This window comes from Hemiscyllium ocellatum, chromosome 11 (genome assembly GCF_020745735.1).
Source record: "Hemiscyllium ocellatum isolate sHemOce1 chromosome 11, sHemOce1.pat.X.cur, whole genome shotgun sequence".
Taxonomy (NCBI): Eukaryota; Metazoa; Chordata; class Chondrichthyes; order Orectolobiformes; family Hemiscylliidae; genus Hemiscyllium; species Hemiscyllium ocellatum.
Genome location: NC_083411.1, coordinates 92416871 through 92436432, shown reverse-complemented (window position 1 = coordinate 92436432; position 19562 = coordinate 92416871). Strand labels below are relative to the sequence as shown.

At 40.2% G+C, this 19562-nt stretch overlaps 1 protein-coding gene across 1 annotated transcript in view; it reads left to right on the top strand.

Moving 5' to 3' along the window:
- Positions 1 to 19562, top strand: part of srpx2 (sushi-repeat containing protein X-linked 2) — an 82583-nt gene that overhangs the window by 40040 nt on the left and 22981 nt on the right. The window contains exons 3-6 of the mRNA XM_060832257.1: positions 4920 to 5003; positions 9770 to 9961; positions 16474 to 16650; positions 18293 to 18419. Coding sequence (XP_060688240.1) covers positions 4920 to 5003; positions 9770 to 9961; positions 16474 to 16650; positions 18293 to 18419 — 580 coding nt within the window. The remainder of the gene's footprint in view (positions 1 to 4919; positions 5004 to 9769; positions 9962 to 16473; positions 16651 to 18292; positions 18420 to 19562) is intronic.

Sequence of the window (19562 nt, the reverse complement as noted above, 5' to 3'; positions counted from 1 at the left end):
CCAGTGTTCCTATTTGAAAATGTATCTATCTTTACTAAGTGATTAAGTTGGATGATTTGAAACTTTTGTAGAATAATTTTTTCATATTCACAAAGTCTGTCACTCACCTAGCCGAAAATCCAGAAAGTATCATTCACCAACATGTTGGTTTCATGACTGTTTGCAGATTCTTCCGCTGAGAATTTACAACCAATTTGCTTGAAATTTTCTACGTTATGAAGTATACCTGTAAAATTATAAGAGTCAGTTTAATTATTGTGAGAAGGGGCTCAAATATTCAGGTATTGGCTTTAAATTAAGAGGTTGGCAGAGGGAAGGGGAATTGGTGACATTTTTCGTGGAAAGGATGGTAAAGTTGTGGAATGAGTTCCCAGTTAAGATTATTGCAGCAGTTGCCCTAAGTGATGTAAATAACTTTTAGATACCTTTGCAGATAATGTTGAAATTGCAAGATGTGAGAGGTACTAATTGAGAACATGCTTGTTGAGCTCAAAGCTTTTTCCAGTTCTTAGACAGTTTTTCTCATTTAATTCTCCTCCACCCCAAACTTCCCCTTTATACTTCCTGCGGTTATGACTCCCTGCTGTGGAATGCTGCAGAGGCAATGATTTCCCCTCTCTTGCCTTACCCCAATGGCAATATTTAATGTAAAAATTAACTTGGTTTGGCTATTGACCTGCAGGAAGCATCATAATCAAATTTAATTCTGTGTTTTCCTAATGTTTATACATACACTTTTCCAGCAGGGGCCTGTCTTGTGAATCAGCTAATCACCAAATCCAAGATGCTGAACTTAATTGGAGTAAACGTACCATGATCCCAGCTGAAATCAGGAATTAAAATTAGACCTTCAAGGACTACAGGGCTATTGACTTAGAGGAGAAAACTTTTGCATTATAAAATTGAACAACTGAAGTTTGGTGATCATGCTGCCTGTCATATCACCACTGATCAATGATGTCAATACTGGAGACCCAGTATTAATGAGGTTTATGATCCATAGAAGGATTGCAGGTCCTTTGGGCATGGACTTGAAGGCATGAATGGTTTGGGCAGCTAACTAAGAACCATTTACCCCCTCTGACATTTCACCAATTGTGGGCACTCTCCACTATGTAAGGATGCTATGTGCCATTATTTGTCCTCGGTGAAACCTCTCCACTTTGCAGGAGCCTGCCTATGTAGACTTCGCACTCCAAGGTTCCATCTTACTTTGAGGATGCGTGCCCATCGATGCACCTAGAGGAAGAGGGACAGTCCTAGCACTGCCTACCACAAGGAGTGGGACTGCTGATCTATCAGCTCTCTGATTGGGCTAATGGCCTTTTGGGCTGGCCTGCTGCCACCCAGTAATCTACAATCCCGAGATCTGCCACTTAACCTTCCAATCCACTTTCAACCTCAGCCACAGGATTACTGATGTCTTTGAAAAATCCATTGAAACATAGTGAGGGAATGTGGAGGTGGAAGATTTTTTTGGGTGTATTGTAATAAACATTTTCAAAATAATTTGTTTTCAGTTTTAACAAAGTAGAACCTTGCCCTTCAGTGATTGGTGTCAGATATTTTAGCGTAGGTTCAACCTTAATGGAAATTTAAAGTTTACTATAAGTTAATGAAATGAATTGAATTTGAAATCTGGTCCTCAAAAACCCTTTCTGTATTTACCCTCTTCATTTGATTTAATAGTAGGAGACATGACTTCATGTGCTATTGTGTCCCTTTTGGATTTGTTGCCTTGCCAATCTCTAGGCTAGGTGGACCCTCGTGTATGATATGGAAACTTGGATGCAGAAGCATAAATTTTTTTCGTTATGCAATGAAAAGCACTTATTTTGATGACAGATGCATAGATCCACATTTTCTACAATGCACTCTATTCCAAGCATGTTACATTGTTCATACTTATGGTACAGTTGATAGAAAAGACCTACATCTGCCAAGAACTGTTGTCCCATTAAGGGCAAAAGGATTAGAATTTGCCCCTAGTATGTTTGCCAAGAACGTTACAGTGCACAAAAGAACTATACTTTTTTCAAAAATGTTTTGCTTCAGTAACCTCTCGACATTAACTTTGTTGCTGACTAATGTAAGAATTGGTAGTAATGTTGTCAAGTAAATAAAAGGTTGCTACTGCCATGATGCTAGGGATCAAAGTCACTGCTAGTGATGCCAGTGCTTGGTTTCTCCCTGTGGCTGTGGAAGGGGTAAAATAACATTCAACCTGGTTATTTAACTGCTGAGCTTTCTTGACAATCTTGTGGACATTCCCAGTTGGATTTGTTTTCCAAATAACTTGTTAAGCCTCATTGGAATAGGTCACTGAAAATTAAGCCTATCTTTTCCTGGAATTGGCACAAACGTTAAAGATTTTTAATAGTATGTAGAATTCCCCAATTTAGCTGTCTTTTAGACCCAGGTTGACATAAAGCACAAGCTAGGTATCTATGCAAAACAAGAATAGATATTTATTGCAATAAAATAGATTCTGACTACAGATAAACAACTAAAACATTGATATTTAATTCTACTAACTAAAGCTCTATTCTACTTAGAATGTTTGTAGATATACAGACAAGTACAAAAGCATATCTGTTGTCAGAGGAGGGAAACATAAGATCGGAACAGAACAGACAATTTGGCCCTACTCCACCATGCAATATCCATTATGGCTGATCGTCTAACTCAGTGGCCTGTTCCAACTTTCTCTCCATACTCTTTGATCTGTTTAGCCCTAAGAACTGTATCTACTCCTTCTTGAAAACATTCAATGTTTTGGTTACAACCAGAGAATCCCACAGGCTCATCACTCTGTAGGTGAAGAAATGTTTCCTCATCTCTGTTCTAAATGGCCTACCTCATATCATTAGACTGTAAACGCTGGTTCTGGACACCCTGTCATCAGAAACATCCTTTCTGTATTTACTGTATCTAGTCCTTTTAGAATTTTATAGGTTTCTGTGAGACTTCAATAATTCTTCTAAACTACAGTGAATATAGTTCTGTTCGCCGAGCTGGGAGTTTTTGTTGCAAACGTTTCGTCCCCTGTCTAGGTGACATCCTCAGTGCTTGGGGACGAAACGTTTGCAACAAAAACTCCCAGCTCGGCGAACAGAATCACAACAGCGAGCACCCGCGCTACAAATCTTCTCTCAAACTTGTACAGTGAATATAGTTATAACCTATCTATGTTGGTTCCTGCCATCCCAGCAATCGGTCTAGTAAAGAAAACTGGGAAAACAATTCTGAGGTCTCTATCTAGAAGGTCCAGAGATAAACCTTTCCTAATCAGAACACTGCTTCTCAATCATCATCTTCAGGTACTCTTGCTTGTGTACAAGAGGTATAGAGTGACTGGCTCACAGTTATAAAGGTCTCCAACTTTAATCAAAACTCACGAGCTATCTTAAGGCTTGAGATATTTCTTATTGCAGAGCAGAAACAGAACTCCTTCCGGTCTTCTGCCTAAACATTTACACCCACAAATTGTTCAGCTAGCTAGGAGTCAATCACACAGTTGTTGACAGGCAGGGGGGCTTTTCCACTGATATATGGTCACTAGTCCGCAGTGCTACTTGTCACCAATCTCTAGCTAATCTGTAATGAGGCTTCCACTACTGCTTGAACAAGCAGCTGAGTAAATCGTACTCAAACTGTGTGCCAGACTTTTTGATTTTAATAAGTGCATTGATCCTTCAATAATACTTGGGTTCTCAGCCAGTTCTTTTCCTCATTTCAGGCTGCAATCAAAAATACTGAAGGATGAAAAATTTGGACTTTAAAAACTATATGTACGTATGTTGTGAAATTCTCCCCTCAAAATATAAATTAGATGCCCTACAGTATAGAAACAGGCCATTTGACCCAACAAATCAACACTGACCCTCCAAAGAGTAACACACCCAGACCCATTGCCCTATATCTACCCCTGACTAATTCACCTAACACTATGGGCAACTCAGCATGGCCAATTCACCTAGCTTGCATATTTTTGGACTTCAGGAGGAATCCCACACAGACACAGGGAGAATGTGCAAACTCCACGCAGACTGTCACCTGAGGGTGGAACCGAACTCGGGTGCCTGGCACTGTGAGGCAACAGTGCTCGCCACTGTGCCGCCCTTGTAATTATATTGGTTTCTGTTGTGGTTCCATGAATAAGTTCCACTCTAGGTATTGCACATAAATATTAAGTCTAACACTCCAGTACAGTACTGAGAGAGTGTTGCACTGGCAGAGGTACCATTATTTAACTGAGGCATTTTGGAAGTTTATTGTGCGAGCATTGACTGTCGCGTTTTGTAAATTACGACAGTGACTGTCCTTCAAAAGTGCTTCAGTGGGTGTAAAGCATTAAAAATTGCTAGGTAAATATGGTTTTGCTTTTTTAAAGGTCCTTTTTTGGATAATTGGGATGCTTTGCAACATGGAAGCCATCTGCATATTTCAGGCATATGTAGATGTTCCGTTTGAATCTAACTAGCTCAGTTGAGTTGTGTAATACATTGAGAAACTTAATGCTGCTTCAGTTCAGTTCACCTCAGTGTGACACAGTGTTACACACGCATGGATGCTAGCCATTCCATCTATACCTGTTCTCAGTGACCAGCCCACACACACTGGCTTCAGAAATACAATTATGGCAGGTTGGCTGGTTGCTCATTAATTGGTGCACTGCAGATCTATTTGTCATTTTACAGAATATTCCATGAATTGAGTCAATTCTAAGCATTCATTCCCTTTTCCTACTCTGGAGCCAGTAAGACCAGAAAGGGAACTTGCATTTTTTTTCAAATCAGTAGATATAACTGGAAACATACTGCTGGAATAAATATGGTGGAAAGTCAAACACAAAAGAATTAACAGAAAAATGAAACAAACCAATATATCCATCACATTGTTCTTCTTTGTTTTTTCAGGGTCTGGATATTCTTATGCTGAGAGCCATGATGTTGATTACAGTGTTCAATATACAGGAAGCAGCTACTATGTGGATTACAAAGGTAAATTTCTTATTTATAGAGACAGATCTGTAATATTATCACAGACTTTCCAACAACACAATCAAATGACGTTCTTTTAATATTAATTGCAATATTGTGGCAGTTCCATTCATGAAATCTTAAATTGATGCTCTTGCATTTATTTTAGGTGAATCCTGCGAATATGTGAAGGAAGGTTAGCCATTAATAGATCATTGTATTTCAAGTGTTATATGTGTAATGGCTGCCATGTCTGTTTCCATGCTGTACATCTCTATGACTGTAGAGGTTGAGGTCACAAGCCAGCTAGTACACGAAGTAAAATAGCTTTCTCTGAGCATTCCCCCATTTCATGGAAAATATTGCGTGTACTTTCAATTGTAGGTGCAAGTTACTCAGATTATCCAATATACATGATATTCAAGAAGTGGATATGTTTTTATGGAAGTTAATAGTTTCAGTAAAGGTGAACATAAAACTAGGTTATAGTTCCAAATTTACTAATGAGTTGAATTTTACATTTTACCATTTACCATGATAAGATTTGAACCTGTGTCCCTAGAACTTGGGTAACTGGATTATGAGAGTAATAACACTAGCACTATGCCTTAGTTGCTACATATTGCAGACAGACATAGGGGAAAGCGCACCTTTAGCCTATTCTCTAACCTCTCTTCTATTCTATTTAAAATAATGCAAATAATAATAATTACCAACTTTTCAAAAAAATGTGTTTAATATTTGCTAGAAACAGTAAACAAAAAAAATTCCCAATATGCAGTCATTATTATTAATGGAGACTAGATAAGTACATTTGAGAAAGATGCAGCAGAACTTTGTGCCTTCAAAAATGATATTTAATTAAATTCTTTTAAACTAGTTTAATGCGGTATTGAGGAAATATTTGATGTATTAAAATTTCAGTGGATTTTCTTCAGTTGCAAAGAGAATGCCAGAAGTTTGAATTTATGCATGATCATTGCAGCTGCTCCTTTCCTTCAGGTTTCTATTTAATTTTGAACTCTGCAAATGGGATGCAACATTGGCAACTTTATAGGACTAGCGCTGAGTATCGTGGATATAATGCTGCCTCGCTGAAGCCTGTCAGTGTACATGTCTGATGGCATTGAGACTCCAGTCCTGCAAAACTGCTTTTACAAATGTACTTGCCTAAAGTACATTAGGCAAATGTACTTTGATCAGGACTGTTTATATTAGTGCCAAACTACAGCATATGTTTTATATCAGTGCACGTTCTTCAGCTTAATGTATTCTTTATTTTACATGATTATTATATTGCTAGATTAGGTTTCCAAAGGGGGCCTCTAGCTTTTAAATACCTGAGCTTCTGACCACGAAATTGATCTTGAATAACTGCAAAAGACACTACACACATGCAATGGCTTTAGTATTATAAATATCTTTCATCAAAATACATCTATTAAAATACCATTTTTGCGTTAATATCAGTAAGTTCATATGGAGAATGATCAATGCTTGGAATGAACTTTTGGTCACTGATGGAGACAAAAATCCAAATGTATTTATAAAGCAGTTGTATCTCATGATGGTATTTTTGAGTACATCTGGATAGCATAACTGTTTTAGTAAAAATGTCATCAATATTTCTTAGTATTTAATGGTCTTCTGACTAGCAGTGTTGTGGAAACACAATGATGTAAATATATAAAAAGCAAATTTTGCTTTCATAATAGTTACATACATTCATATTTCAAAAAATCCTCAAATTGAGTTTGGGGATTTCTAGGTACAATAGAAGAGTTCTTAGTGTCCAAATTCAAAGCACATAGGATTGTGGGTAATGTAGTGGCATGGATGGAGAACTGATTAGCATGTGCAAAAACAAGTGGGAATAAAAATGTCCTTTTTGAGTGAAAATGCTGTCTAGTGGGATATGGCATAGTCCTCAGCTCTTCACAATATGTAACAATGATTTGGCTGAAAAAAATCAAATGCACTAATTCAGAGTTCGCCAGCAATACAAAGCTACGTTGGATTGTGAATGGTGAAGAGGATGAAAAGAGGCTTAAAGGCAATTTAACAGTCTTTTTAGGTTCCTCATGGAACGTGGATGGTGTTAGCTAGGCCAGCACTTATTTTCGGTCCATGGATGCCCTTGAGAAGATGATGATGAGCTGGTTCTTGAACCTTTGCAGTCCATGTACTGTTGGTAGACCAACAATGCCATTAAAGAGAAAATTCCAGGATTTTGACCCGTTGACACTGAAGGAATGATGATATATTCCCAAGTTAGGATGGTGAGTGGCTTGGAGGTGTACTTGAATGTGGCAGTGTTCCTTTGTATCTGTGGCTCTTGTCCTTCTAGATGAAAGTGGTCATGGGTTTGGAAGCTGCTGTCCAGTGAGCCTTGCTGAATTTCTGTAGTGTATATGGCAGATGGGACACACTGCTGCTACTGAGCATTGGTGGTGGAGAGAGTGGATGCTTGTGGATCTGGTACCAATCAAGCAGGCTGCTTTGTCTGGATGGTGCCCAGCTTCTTGAGTGTTTTTGGAGCTGCACTCATGCAGACAAGTGGGGAGTATTCTATCACCTTTCTGAATTGCGCTTTGCAAATGCTAGCAGGCCTTGGTGAGTCAGGAGATGAGTTACCAATTGCAGGGTTCCTAGTTTCTGGCCTTCTAGCCACTATGAGTCACTAGCGATTCTGTTTTATATGATTTCTGTGGTAACCATCAGAATGTTGATAGTGGAGAATTCAATGTTGATACTGCCACTTTTATGTCAAGGGGTGATGTTTAGATTCTCTCTTATCGAGATGGTCATAGTCTGGTGTTTGTGTTGTGTGAATATCATTTGCCACTTCTCAGCCCAAGCCTGGATATTGTCCAGGTCTTACTGCATTTGGCCATGGGAAATGTCATTATCTGAGGAGTTGAAAGAACAGGAAATGACATGGTAAATTCAGTACAACATGGATAAGTGTTGATTATCCACTTTGGTATAAAAAACAGAAAAGCCAATTATTACTTCTGTAATAATAGATTAGGGAAATGTTGAGGTCCAAGGTGTCTTTATGTCAGTCATTGAATCCAAGCATGCAGGTGCAGGAAGCAGTTAAAAAGGCAAACAGCATGTTAGCCTTCATTGCAAGATGGTGTGAGTACAAGAGTGAGGATATCTTGCTGCAACTGTGAGGTGACATCTGGAGTATAGTTTGCAGTTTTGGTCTCCTTCCCTAAGAAAGAATCTCAACTAATTCCTATAATGACAGGCTGGTTGTATGAGGAGAGATTGAGTCCATCAGACCAGCATTCTTATTGAAATGAGATTGAAAATTCTGCCAGGAGTGAACCGACTGGATTCAAGGATCTTGTTACACCAAACTAAAATGTCTGGAACAAGAGGTCACAGATTCAGGATACAGGGTAGGCTATTTCAGATTGAGGTAAAAACAATGACTGCAGGTGCTGGAAACTAGATTCTGGATCAGTGGTGCTGGAAGAGCACAGCAGTTCAGGCAGCATCCAACGAGCAGCGAAGTCGATGTTTCGGGCAAAAGCCTGATTTCGCTGCTCATTGGGTATTTCAGATTGAGATGAAGATAAACTTCTTTGCTTAAGGTGATGAACCTGTGCTATTCACATAAGACTGTGGAGCCCAAGTTACAGAATATTTAGGAAATAAGTAGATAGATTTCTAGACACTGAAGGCATCAAGAGTATTGGGTGAGTGTGGTGCAGAAATGGAGGATCAGCCATGGCCCTATTGAAAGGCAGAGTAGGTTCAATGAGCCAAATGGCCTATTCGTACTCTCATTTTATATGATTCTATGTAATATACGTTTTTGCTCAGGTGGAAGGTTTCAGCTTTAATGGCCCATAAGTGCACTGGAATTGCTTCCTGGGCTTCAAAGAGGGGGTAAAAAAGAATCAATTTTCTTCAGCTTAACAGTTCCAAATTCAACACTCCCTCTGCTCCCTAAGAGAAAGAATACATGCATTGACATTCAATGAGGCTGTTGTTCTACCCTCTGATATTTAATTGATTTGCTGGCACCTGTTATATTGGCTCACATAGTGAATGGTGATATGAATTACTTACTGGAGGACAATACCACTTCAGAATCTCATCTTAGCAAGCATCTTCCAGAGAGAGGGTAGCAAGTTGATTGAGAAAAACATACTTGCTGTAAGTGCTTGACTTTGTCACTGACTGCAGTAACCAGCGAGTTATTCCTTTATCTAATGTTGTACTTCTCATCAGCATTCTATCTTGGTCAGGTCAGTTATGGTCAGTTGAAAAGCTTTAAACTAGAAAAACGGATCATGTCAAGGAGCTTGAACCGGAGGAGAAATGGAAAAGAATTGGTTCTTTCAGACATTATAATCAGATTGTCATCTTAAACATTCTTGTATATTTTACTGGGCTTGAATTGAAATGTGTAGAATGCTGTTTGCCCAGTTAGGCTGCCCTGAATGCCAGCTGGTTGTTCTATGTTATTAAGCCAAACAGCTTTGTTGCCAGCAGATGGACAATGCTATAATCTGCCCTGGTTTTTCTAAGGGAATAATGTCAAAATACAAAAGCTCCCAACCAGCATTCCCTTTCTGTTTGCAGCCTTCCATGCTTTGTGGAAGTCAAGTGAGAACAGCTTCAGCCCTGAATGACTATTTGGTGAGGCATCACGAGATACTAATGTTCTTGAAAATGTTCGCGAATTTGAATTGATACCTCCCAGAGAAATGGGGTAAGGAAATCTCAATATCCAACTCTACTGACCCTAAACATATCTTTTTTTTCAGAGCCAAGATGGTGTTACCCGTTGAGCATAGAAAATGGTGACACAGAATGTCATTCTCCAAGGGGTGCAAACTACAGAAGCACACTCGGAACACGTTGTCGAATACTTTGTGACAGAGGATACAGGTTGCTAGGCCGAAGGCATGTCGAATGTACGGTGACCAGGTACTGGTCTGGTATGAGCAGATGCAAAGGTGGGTCCATGGAAAAAAGTAGTTGCCTTAAAGCTGAGTTATCACCAAGATCATTTGTGAGTAAATTTGCTGTAAAATGTGCCTCTGTGAATGCTTGGTGAGGAGAAAATCAGAGCCAGCTGTGTTACCTAAGCTGAATGATCTGTTGATATTCTCCTGGGAGTACCCGCAGTTGAAAGTACACGTTGGATGAGGTAGTGGACAGTGACCAGCTGCTTTGGAATCATACCCAGTATCATTAAGTTCCTTCAGAACTGTGGACAATGGAGAGAAGCAAAAATCTGGTGTTAATTAATTTATGCTTGCTGGTTGCTATTCCACTGTCTGTAAAGCCATAAGGAAGGCCTCTATCAATTTAGATTGTATGAACAAAAGTGCAAAGTATAAATAAAATGCTGAAAATGTACAACAAATTGGTTGGGTGACAATTAGATTGCTGTGTGGAAATGGAAAAATACAGTTCTGAGCAAAATTTCAGATTTTACATTGAGTTGTTAGAGCACAGAATGCTTTTCCATGTGGAGCCATGCAGGCAGAGATCACTATTTGTTTCAAGGGGTAACTGGATCATTAATTGAAACAATGCAAGATACAGAGCTGTGTGAGGAGTGTGACACAGCGAATAATTTTGGGTTAGTCAAGTAAAAAAACTCATGGATATAATTCCTTGCTGTAATTGAGCAGGCGCTAGGGGATAAATGGCCTGATTCTATTGCCATGAAAACATTTTGTGGTTCTATTTTTATAATGGGCAAATATTGTCACTGCACACAAGAGAAAAATTTCCCAAAACATTTGCAAGTCTGGGAATGTTCAGACTTTATTTGCACACATTTTATATGTTCATTTTGTTTATGAAAACTGTTCTTTCACATTTAGTTACAGTGAGTAATAAATTTACATCTGGCCATCTTTTAACTGGTATAAGTTTTCAATGCAGTTTGCCCTTGGTCTTGCCTATATCTTTTTGTTGCAGTTGAAACTTCCCACCGTTCGCCTCTTGCACATCATGATCTTTGACTTGTATTACTTGGAAGAAACATTGAGAAATAAACTTTCCTTTTGTTCATTGTCTTACAAAATGAGGCAAAAATATAATTTGATTTGCACATTATTGCAAAATCTTTGGATGATTCTCAAAACTGCAATTTGAAACCTCCTCAGTGTGCTCTCCAGTGCAGCTGAACAATAGAGGCCATTCACTACAGTCAGACAGTGTGAATATGTTCCAGGGGCAATTCAATGGCTTAAGGAAAAATTGGAGAATATAAACTCTGCATGACAGTGGAGAAAATGTTTTTGTGTTACTTTTATTTGTATTGGTAATAACAAATTTTGTCATGACATGTATACTTTGAAAACAGGTGACACTTTATTGTATTGATCTGTACAATCTGTATTGATCTGTGAATGTGGGGAAGGAGCAGTTGTAATATACCATGTGATAAAGGCAGTAACTTAATGACAGAAAATTCTAATCTGTCATTGTCTATAAGGCCAAATAAAATGTTTCACTATAAACATTTAAGAAACAAAATGGCTTCATACTGGCTTGCATCTATCACTGCTGATGGGAGACAACTGAAAAGCACAGCGAAAGACTCCAAATTCTTCAACTGTGATGTTACAGCTCCTCAACTATCGTTATATTAACTATGTTGGCCCTTCAATATCATGGTCTTGCACGATGAGATGAGCATCCTTTTTGGAGAGGATATCAGACATTTGAGGTGTACATATACTCCAATATCAATTTTATTAGCTTCAAGCTATGATCAATTTTTATTTTATTATTGAGGCTCATAACACAGAACATCAATGAATGTTAAAAGCATGTTGCAAATCAAGCAATTCCATTGGTTGTCTTGATTTGAAAGGTTGTCGCATTTCTGTAAATATGAAAATGTGTTAATGACTAATTATGTAGGATTAAGTTAGTGTTCAGCTAGCAGGATTTCTAGGGCTGTTTCTGTTATTTATTTCCTTCATGCTTGGTTTCTTTTTCTAATTTTTTTTCTTGCACTTTCTTTCTTGTAATGTTAAATCCAGCATTTGTTTCCCACACTAATAGTCCTTAAGAAGGTGATGGTGAACTGTTCATCTGGTGTAGATACATACACAATGCTATTATGAAGGCAGTTTCATAATTTTAAGAGAAACACAATCTAATTCCAAGACTGGATGGTGTGTGACTTTGAGGGGAGCTTATAGGTGATGGTGTTACCATGCATCTGTTGTGCTTGTCTTTCTAGATGGTGGAGGTTGATGTTTTGAAAGGTACTGTTGAAGGACCCTAGTGGAGTTTCTGCAGTGCATCTCGTAAATGAAACACACTGCTGTTACTCTGCATCAGTAGTGGAAGGAATGAGTATTTAAGGAGGGGATGAAGTGTTGGTTAAGCGGGCTGCTTCATCCTGGATTGTATTGAGCTGATTGTGTTGTTAGAACTGCAGTCAACCAGATACAAAAATTGTCATTACATTCTTGGCTTGTGCTTTAAGCATGGTGGTCAAGCTGTGGGGAATCAAGAATTTCCTCATACTTATTTGTATGTACTTGCTGCATTGTTCCCAGCCTGTAATTATTCCCAGATCCTATAATTATAGTATCTATATGATTGGTTTAGTTAAGGTACTGATCAACGGTCACCCCTAAGAGTTGACAGTTGGAGTTCAGATATGGCATTATATTGAATGTTAGGAGGTGATGATTAGATTCTCCCTTCTTGGAAGGGTTATTGTGGAATGTGTGGTGTGAATATTGCTTGCCATTTAGCAATCCAGGCCTGAATGTTATCCAGGTCTTGCTGTTTATAAATGTGCAGCGTTTTGGTATCTGAGGAATCATGAATGATGCTGAATATCCCCACTTATGAAGGAGGGAAAATCATTGGAACAGTTGAAGATTGTTGGGCCTACGACACTGTTGAATGACGCATAAAATGATTTAACAAGGACTGTCAGTTACATCAGGTACACAATGACTGTTCAAATATGGCATGGACAGCTCAGATGCCAGTCAACTTCAGGATATCTGGTGATTTTGAATTCCTCTAAATACAATGAGCAGTAGAATCAGGCTATGATCAAACAAAAGAAATTCCATGAGGCACAGTAGGTAGTTACTGATGAATTTGGGAATAATGTGGTGACGAACTTTGCTGTGCCTTACAGACAGAAACCCTCTGTGAAATTTAACTCAATTGGCACAGCCAAAATATGACAATAGTCAGCCCAAACGAATTCCCATGCCTCGATGACTATGACCCAATCCCTGATAAACTTGTAAGGATGATCCTTACTGATAAGTTAACTAGACTTCTGACCAATCTCCAGACAGTTCCCTTACTAACGTATTGCTAATTTCCTCACTGATTGCACTGAACCAGCAGTATCCATTATGGCCCACTCAATGGATGGTGATGATATGGAACCCATGACCCTGATTGCCCTGAAAGGTCAATTGACCACGTCCAAGTCCCTGGACTGAGATCACATGCTGTTCTTGATTGACTATGACTGTGCCAGGACGTCTGGCTTGACCAAGGAGTATTCTATTGAAGATTTTGAGACATCATTAGTTGGCTGAATGGACACAATGCAGCATGATATTGTACAGCAGCATGTCAACTCCGATCGCTGATCACTGCTGACAACTGTGACAAAATGCCTGTATACAATGAAAGATGCAATGTGCGCTCCAAAGTGCAGCATTAAAGTAGATCACTGTGTTTCTAGGGAGTCAGACCCATGTTGACATAATAAGGGTAGTGTGTTCCCGCTGCCAACCTCTATGGAAAAGGTGGTCAGGCAGTCACTGTCCGTGGAGTGTAATCTGAAGTTCTGATGAGCAAGTGGCAAACTGGAGCTGCCAGGTATCTGCTCAGACTTTCATGTTAGGAATTGTCATCATCTAGTTTCTGACTACTATGTGCGATGAAAACAAACTGTAAGTAAACAAGGCAAGAATAGTTAATAATGAGACATAAGTACATGCAAATAAGCCTCTCTGCCACTCACCAATGAGCTATTAGTCTCACCATTCAAAACTTGGGTGGAGTGGAGGGGGTCGTGAGGGCCGACTGCCTGCCCCTCTTCCGTCATTACGTTAGAGCCTGGGTGTCCTTGGAGAAGGAGCACGTGGTGTCCACCAACACCCCTGAGTTGTTCAGGGAGAGGTGGGCGCCGCAGGGAGTGGAGTGCATCATTTCCCCCTCCAACTCTATTTTGATTTAGTCCCTGCCCTCCCCTTCACTGTTTTGATCACACAGCATTTCCCTCTTTGATGTGAAGGGCACTGCTTGTCACTGGCCACTCGGGTGTTTCCAAAAAAAAACAGAAGCGAGGAGGAGGGAGGGCAGGTCTGAAGACCTCCTCGTGGGTCTGCTCCTGGCTCTGGCCAAACTGGCCATAAACAGGTCCAAGCAGCGGGCCGTGGAGAGGGTCGTGAGGGCCGACTGCCTGCCCCTCTTCTGCGGTTACGTTAGAGCCCGGGTGTCCTTGGAGATGGAGCACGCGGTTTCCACCAATACCCTGAAGTTGTTCAGGGAGAGGTGGGCGCCGCAGGGAGTGGAGTGCATCATTTCCCCGTCCAACTCTATTTTGATTTAGTCCCTGCCCTCCCCTTCACTGTTGGATCACACAGCATTGCTTGTCACTGGGCACCCGGGTGTTTTCCTATCTTCCTGGTGGTGGAAATTGAATAAAGATTCGTGCACTTAGTGAGAGACACAATGTCTCACACCTACACACACACACCATGGTGCTGGGGAAAAAATAAGCATTACCGTAGTTAGGCGGTAGTGTGGGGTTAATTTTTAAAAAAAGACAAAAAAAGAAAAAAATAAACAGAAGCGACGTAGGGTGGCACGTTGGCACAATGATTCGCACTGCTGCCTCACACCGCCAGAGACCCAGGTTCAATTCCCACCTCAGGCGACTCTCTGTGTGGAGTTTGCGCATTCTCCCCATGTCTGCATGGGTTCCTCCGGGTGCTCCAGTTTCCTCCCACAATCCAAAAATGTGCAGGTTAGGTAAATTGACCACGCTAAATTGCCCGTAGTGTCAGGTGAAGGGGTAAATGTAGGGGAATGGGTCTGGGTGGGTTGCGCTTCGGCAGGTCGGTGTGGACTTGTTGGGCCGAAGGGCCTGTTTCCACAAAATAAAAAAAACTTGGGTGGAGTGGAGGGGGTCGTGAGGGCCGACTGCCTGCCCCTCTTCCGCAGTTACATTAGAGCCCGGGTGTCCTTGGAGAAGGAGCACGTGGTGTCTACCAACACCCCGGAGTTGTTCAGGGAGAGGTGGGCGCCGCAGGGAGTGGAGTGCATCATTTCCCCCACCAACTCTATTTTGATTTAGTCCCTGCCCTCCCCTTCACTGTTTTGATCACACAGCATTGCCCTTTGGTGTGAAGGGCACTGCTTGTCACAGGCCACTCGGGTGTTTTCCTATTTTCCTGGTGGTGGAAATTGAATAAAGATTTGCACACTTTGTGTGTCTCACACCTGCACACACACACCATGGGTGCTGGGAGAAAAAATAAGCACTGCCGCAGTTAGGCGGTAGTGTGGGGGTTAATAAAAAAGAGAGAAAAAAAAACTTGGGTGGAAAATTGGATATTTTCCCTTAACAGAGAGAATCTCATTTATCTTGCCTTATTCTCACCATGGGCTCACTGCTACTGGGAACATTCAATCCCAGCATCAAAATGACACTTATTTCTTTCCATCTGACCTCTATCTATTACCTCCAATTGTGTTGTGCTCACAAAACTAATCTGTCTTGTATTTCAAACTATTTTAACTAATATGCTGTGTTTCGCTCTGTTTTGAGGTTTTGTTTCATCGTACTTGAAAATTTTTTTTGCACTTTTTAATTATTCCTAAATGCTACCAGGAGCCTGAATCCTCTGGCTTCTTGGTTGCTTGCTTGAAAATATGATGATGCATTATACTGGCTGCACTCCATGAGATTTCCAAGTTTTTTGAAACTGAAAGCTCTACCTTCCTGTGCTGGCTGGTTTGCCCCACCTGACACAGGAGCGATGATGTTCCATGTTTCTGCAGTGGCCTAAATGTTTATACTGATTATAACCTGACAAGTGCAACTGAGCTCTTTTAAAATGGATTACCATGAGCAGCATTTGTGGAGCAAATTGTATATAATTGCTAAGTTAATAACTTTAGGTCTGATACCAGTTCGTTTACCCCAAGGTCCTATTTAGCTTATATGATAGCATTACTGATACGTGGAAATGTCGATAAAATGATTTGAATTTTTTGGCATTATTTCATCTAATCCTGATTCAAACAAGGAGGTGCTCACAAATGTTATGCATTTATATTAACTAGTTTTCATCTGATTTGACACTAAGCAGAAGGAGTAGAATACGAAACTCCTCAAATTTTCCAACCTGGTATGTAGTTAAATTTATGTCCAGTTTAACTGGAGTGTTTTATGACTGTTCAATATGAGTGTTAATAATCCAATTATTGAAGACTGTTTCCTTCCCAGAGGTGCGTTGTCATTCACTTCCTGCATTTCCATATGGATCATTTGTGTGCTCCAAGGGGACACGTGTGGATTCAGAGTGTGAGTACATATGTGAGCAAGGATACCAACTGGAAGGAGATAGAACAAGAGTGTGCCAGGAGAATGGCCAATGGAGTGGGAGTGAACCTATATGTGTAGGTAAATTGGACTATAATCCATTGTGTGTTGCACTTACTAAATGCTTGCACCTTATGAAAAAAAGGAAAAGAAATGGGTTTTAATTTCAGTTAGGATCTTCAAACCTTTATGCTTCAGACAATATTCCTCAACGCTCTGCTTTACACAAATATTTTAGTTCAAAGTCTGTAATAAAAATGTTGTCAAAAGATACCAAATATCCATTGCGATTTTTTAGATTAGATTACTTACAGTGTGGAAACAGGCCCTTCGGCCCAACAAGTCCACACCGACCCGCCGAAGCGCAACCCACCCATACCCCTACATTTACCCCTTACCTAACACTACGGGCAATTTAGCATGGCCAATTCACCTTACCCGCACATCTTTGTGATTGTGGGAGGAATCCGGAGCACCCGGAGGAAACCCACGCAGACACGGGGAGAACGTGCAAACTCCACACAGTCAGTCGCCTGAGTTGGGAATTGAACCCGGGTCTCAGGCGCTGTGAGGCAGCAGTGCTAACCACTGTGCCACCGTGCCGCCCACTCAGTGCTGATGTTTTATTTTCACTATAGAAATCTCTGCAACCATTTTGTATGTTTTTAGTATTTGTTCCTTTCATTTGGAGCTTTTTTGGTATTACTTTAGTGATAATCGTTGTTGCTAATGTTAGCAGTTAAATGCTTAAACTATTTGCATGGTATTCTTTGGCTGCCATTTTCTGACAGGTGTTACCCTATTTCAAATAAATGGTTAATCTTTCTATTAAAATTGTAATATAAAAATAATGAAAGCATTCAGTAATATGGGTGAGAGTAATTTCTAACAGTTTTCTTAGTTTAAACAGGTTTCAAACCTGCACTAGTTGATGTGAGGGATTTGATTGTTTGTCTTTTTTTGGCATCAGCATCAAATTAAAAATAAAATCCTCAATTTTAGCATTCATTAATGTGCCAGTGCAAATGTTCCCCTCATTTTTGTACCCTTTTAGAATGTGCATGTTACTATCTCAATTGAGAATTAGGTTGAAATTGGTCAAGGGAAAGAATGTCTCATTGCCTCAGCAGGGCTGAAGTAGGATCTGCCAAGTGCAGACAGAACCTGTTGAGCTAGCAGAGACCTTTTCATCATTACTTCAAGTTGATTTCACCAGAAGGCCTAGAGATTATGTAAATTGATCAATAAGAAACAAAATTGACTTAATCTTCTCAGCCCAGTACATATGTATCTTAGAAATATCAGACAGGGAACCTAACTGAGTCACATACATCCAGAGTTCTCTGACTTGACCCATGGTGTGTGCTCACTTGGTGTTCTCTGCTATATAAAGATGGAGCCGTTGCAATTACTTGACACTAAGCGTCCGGGGTCTGGTGAAGCAAAGAGTCAGCTGAGCCTTACATACCTGATCACTATTCATTTAAGCTTTGTTCTAAATGTGTGTACAGAATTTTGTCAGCTGCGAACATTACTTCTGATTCTCCTCTGTATTCCCGCACTATTCCTAGCCAAGATCCACACTGGGGCTTGCAATTCTACAACTGCTGTTTTCATTAAATCAAACCCCAGCAACGTCACTGTTTTCCTGACAGCTGGGACTTAAGGATCCAATTGGAATATTAAAAAAAATTACTAATTGACAATTTCTTGATTTTAATAGATTATGAACCTCCAAGGATAAAGTGTCCGGGGTCCAGAGAGAAGGTGGTCGAACCAGGGCAGCTGACTACTCGTGTATATTGGGACTCACCGCGTATAAAAGATGTAGCTGATAAACACAGCACGAAGTTAGTGTGAAACATTAGATCGCGTGCTTTTCATTCCATTTCTGTAACTATTTGATCTCGGGGAGACGAACCCTAATGTGATACCCACACCAAGGAAAACAGAAGTAATTGGAACCAAATAAGCGAGTCCATCAAGGCGGGACAGTATAGGAGAGAGATGGGAGGGATTAGGAGAAACTGAGGATGAACTAAAGTGAACTGGAGGCGGGGAAAGGGAGGGAGATGAGGATGTAGAGGACAGTTACTGACAGAGACATACAACAGTGACTTTCTGGATCCATTTAGAATCTCTGTGGAGAAGGGCAGAGTGATGAATTAGCAATGTCTCTCAGTGGAAGTGCTATGGATTTTCTGCAAGGTGACAAGGGTAAACAACTGGGAAAATAGTGCCACAACAAGGAAAATCTTGCAGCAGAATTAGGTGGAAGCATGCATGGGAGAGCATTTGATAATACCTTAATTGTTTACATTTTAGAAAAATTACGTGTATGTATTATTTACCTCCTTTTGTTATCTATTCAAAATGTTTACTGGTTCTGGCCAAGGCTGCCCCATGGTGACATCTTGTGGTCAGGAACCATGATTACAGGCAGACTCGATTTGCGTTTCCACATCAATGTGGACTGGGTGTTGGACTGGGGTGGACAAAGTTAAAAATCACACAACACCAGGTTATCGTCCAACTCGTTCATCCGGTAGCTGATGAAGTAGCAGCGTTCCAAAAGCTAGTACTTCCAAATAAACCTGTGGATTATAATCTGGTGTGTGTGATCTATAACTTTCCACATTAAGTATTGCCACGCCACCAAAGATGGTTTAAATAACTCATTTAATACTGAATACTGCTATAATTGCAGCAGCACAAATACTTAAAATGAAATTTCATTTAAATGTTCATATATTTATAATGAGTTTTCAAAGAGCAGTGCAATTTACTTTTCTTGGGACCTGGAGTACAGATGCCAATTGTACTTCCCTACCTCTGGGATGGAATAACTCTATTCTGGCTGCAGATTAAATTTCCCAGATTTGGTAATCTAGTGTGTGGCGCATCTCATCCTAACAGCTGCAGCATTTGATCATATGTCAGATTTGATTCTGTGTTCCTTCACTGGTGAGTTTGAAAGCAGAGGGCATGTAAAA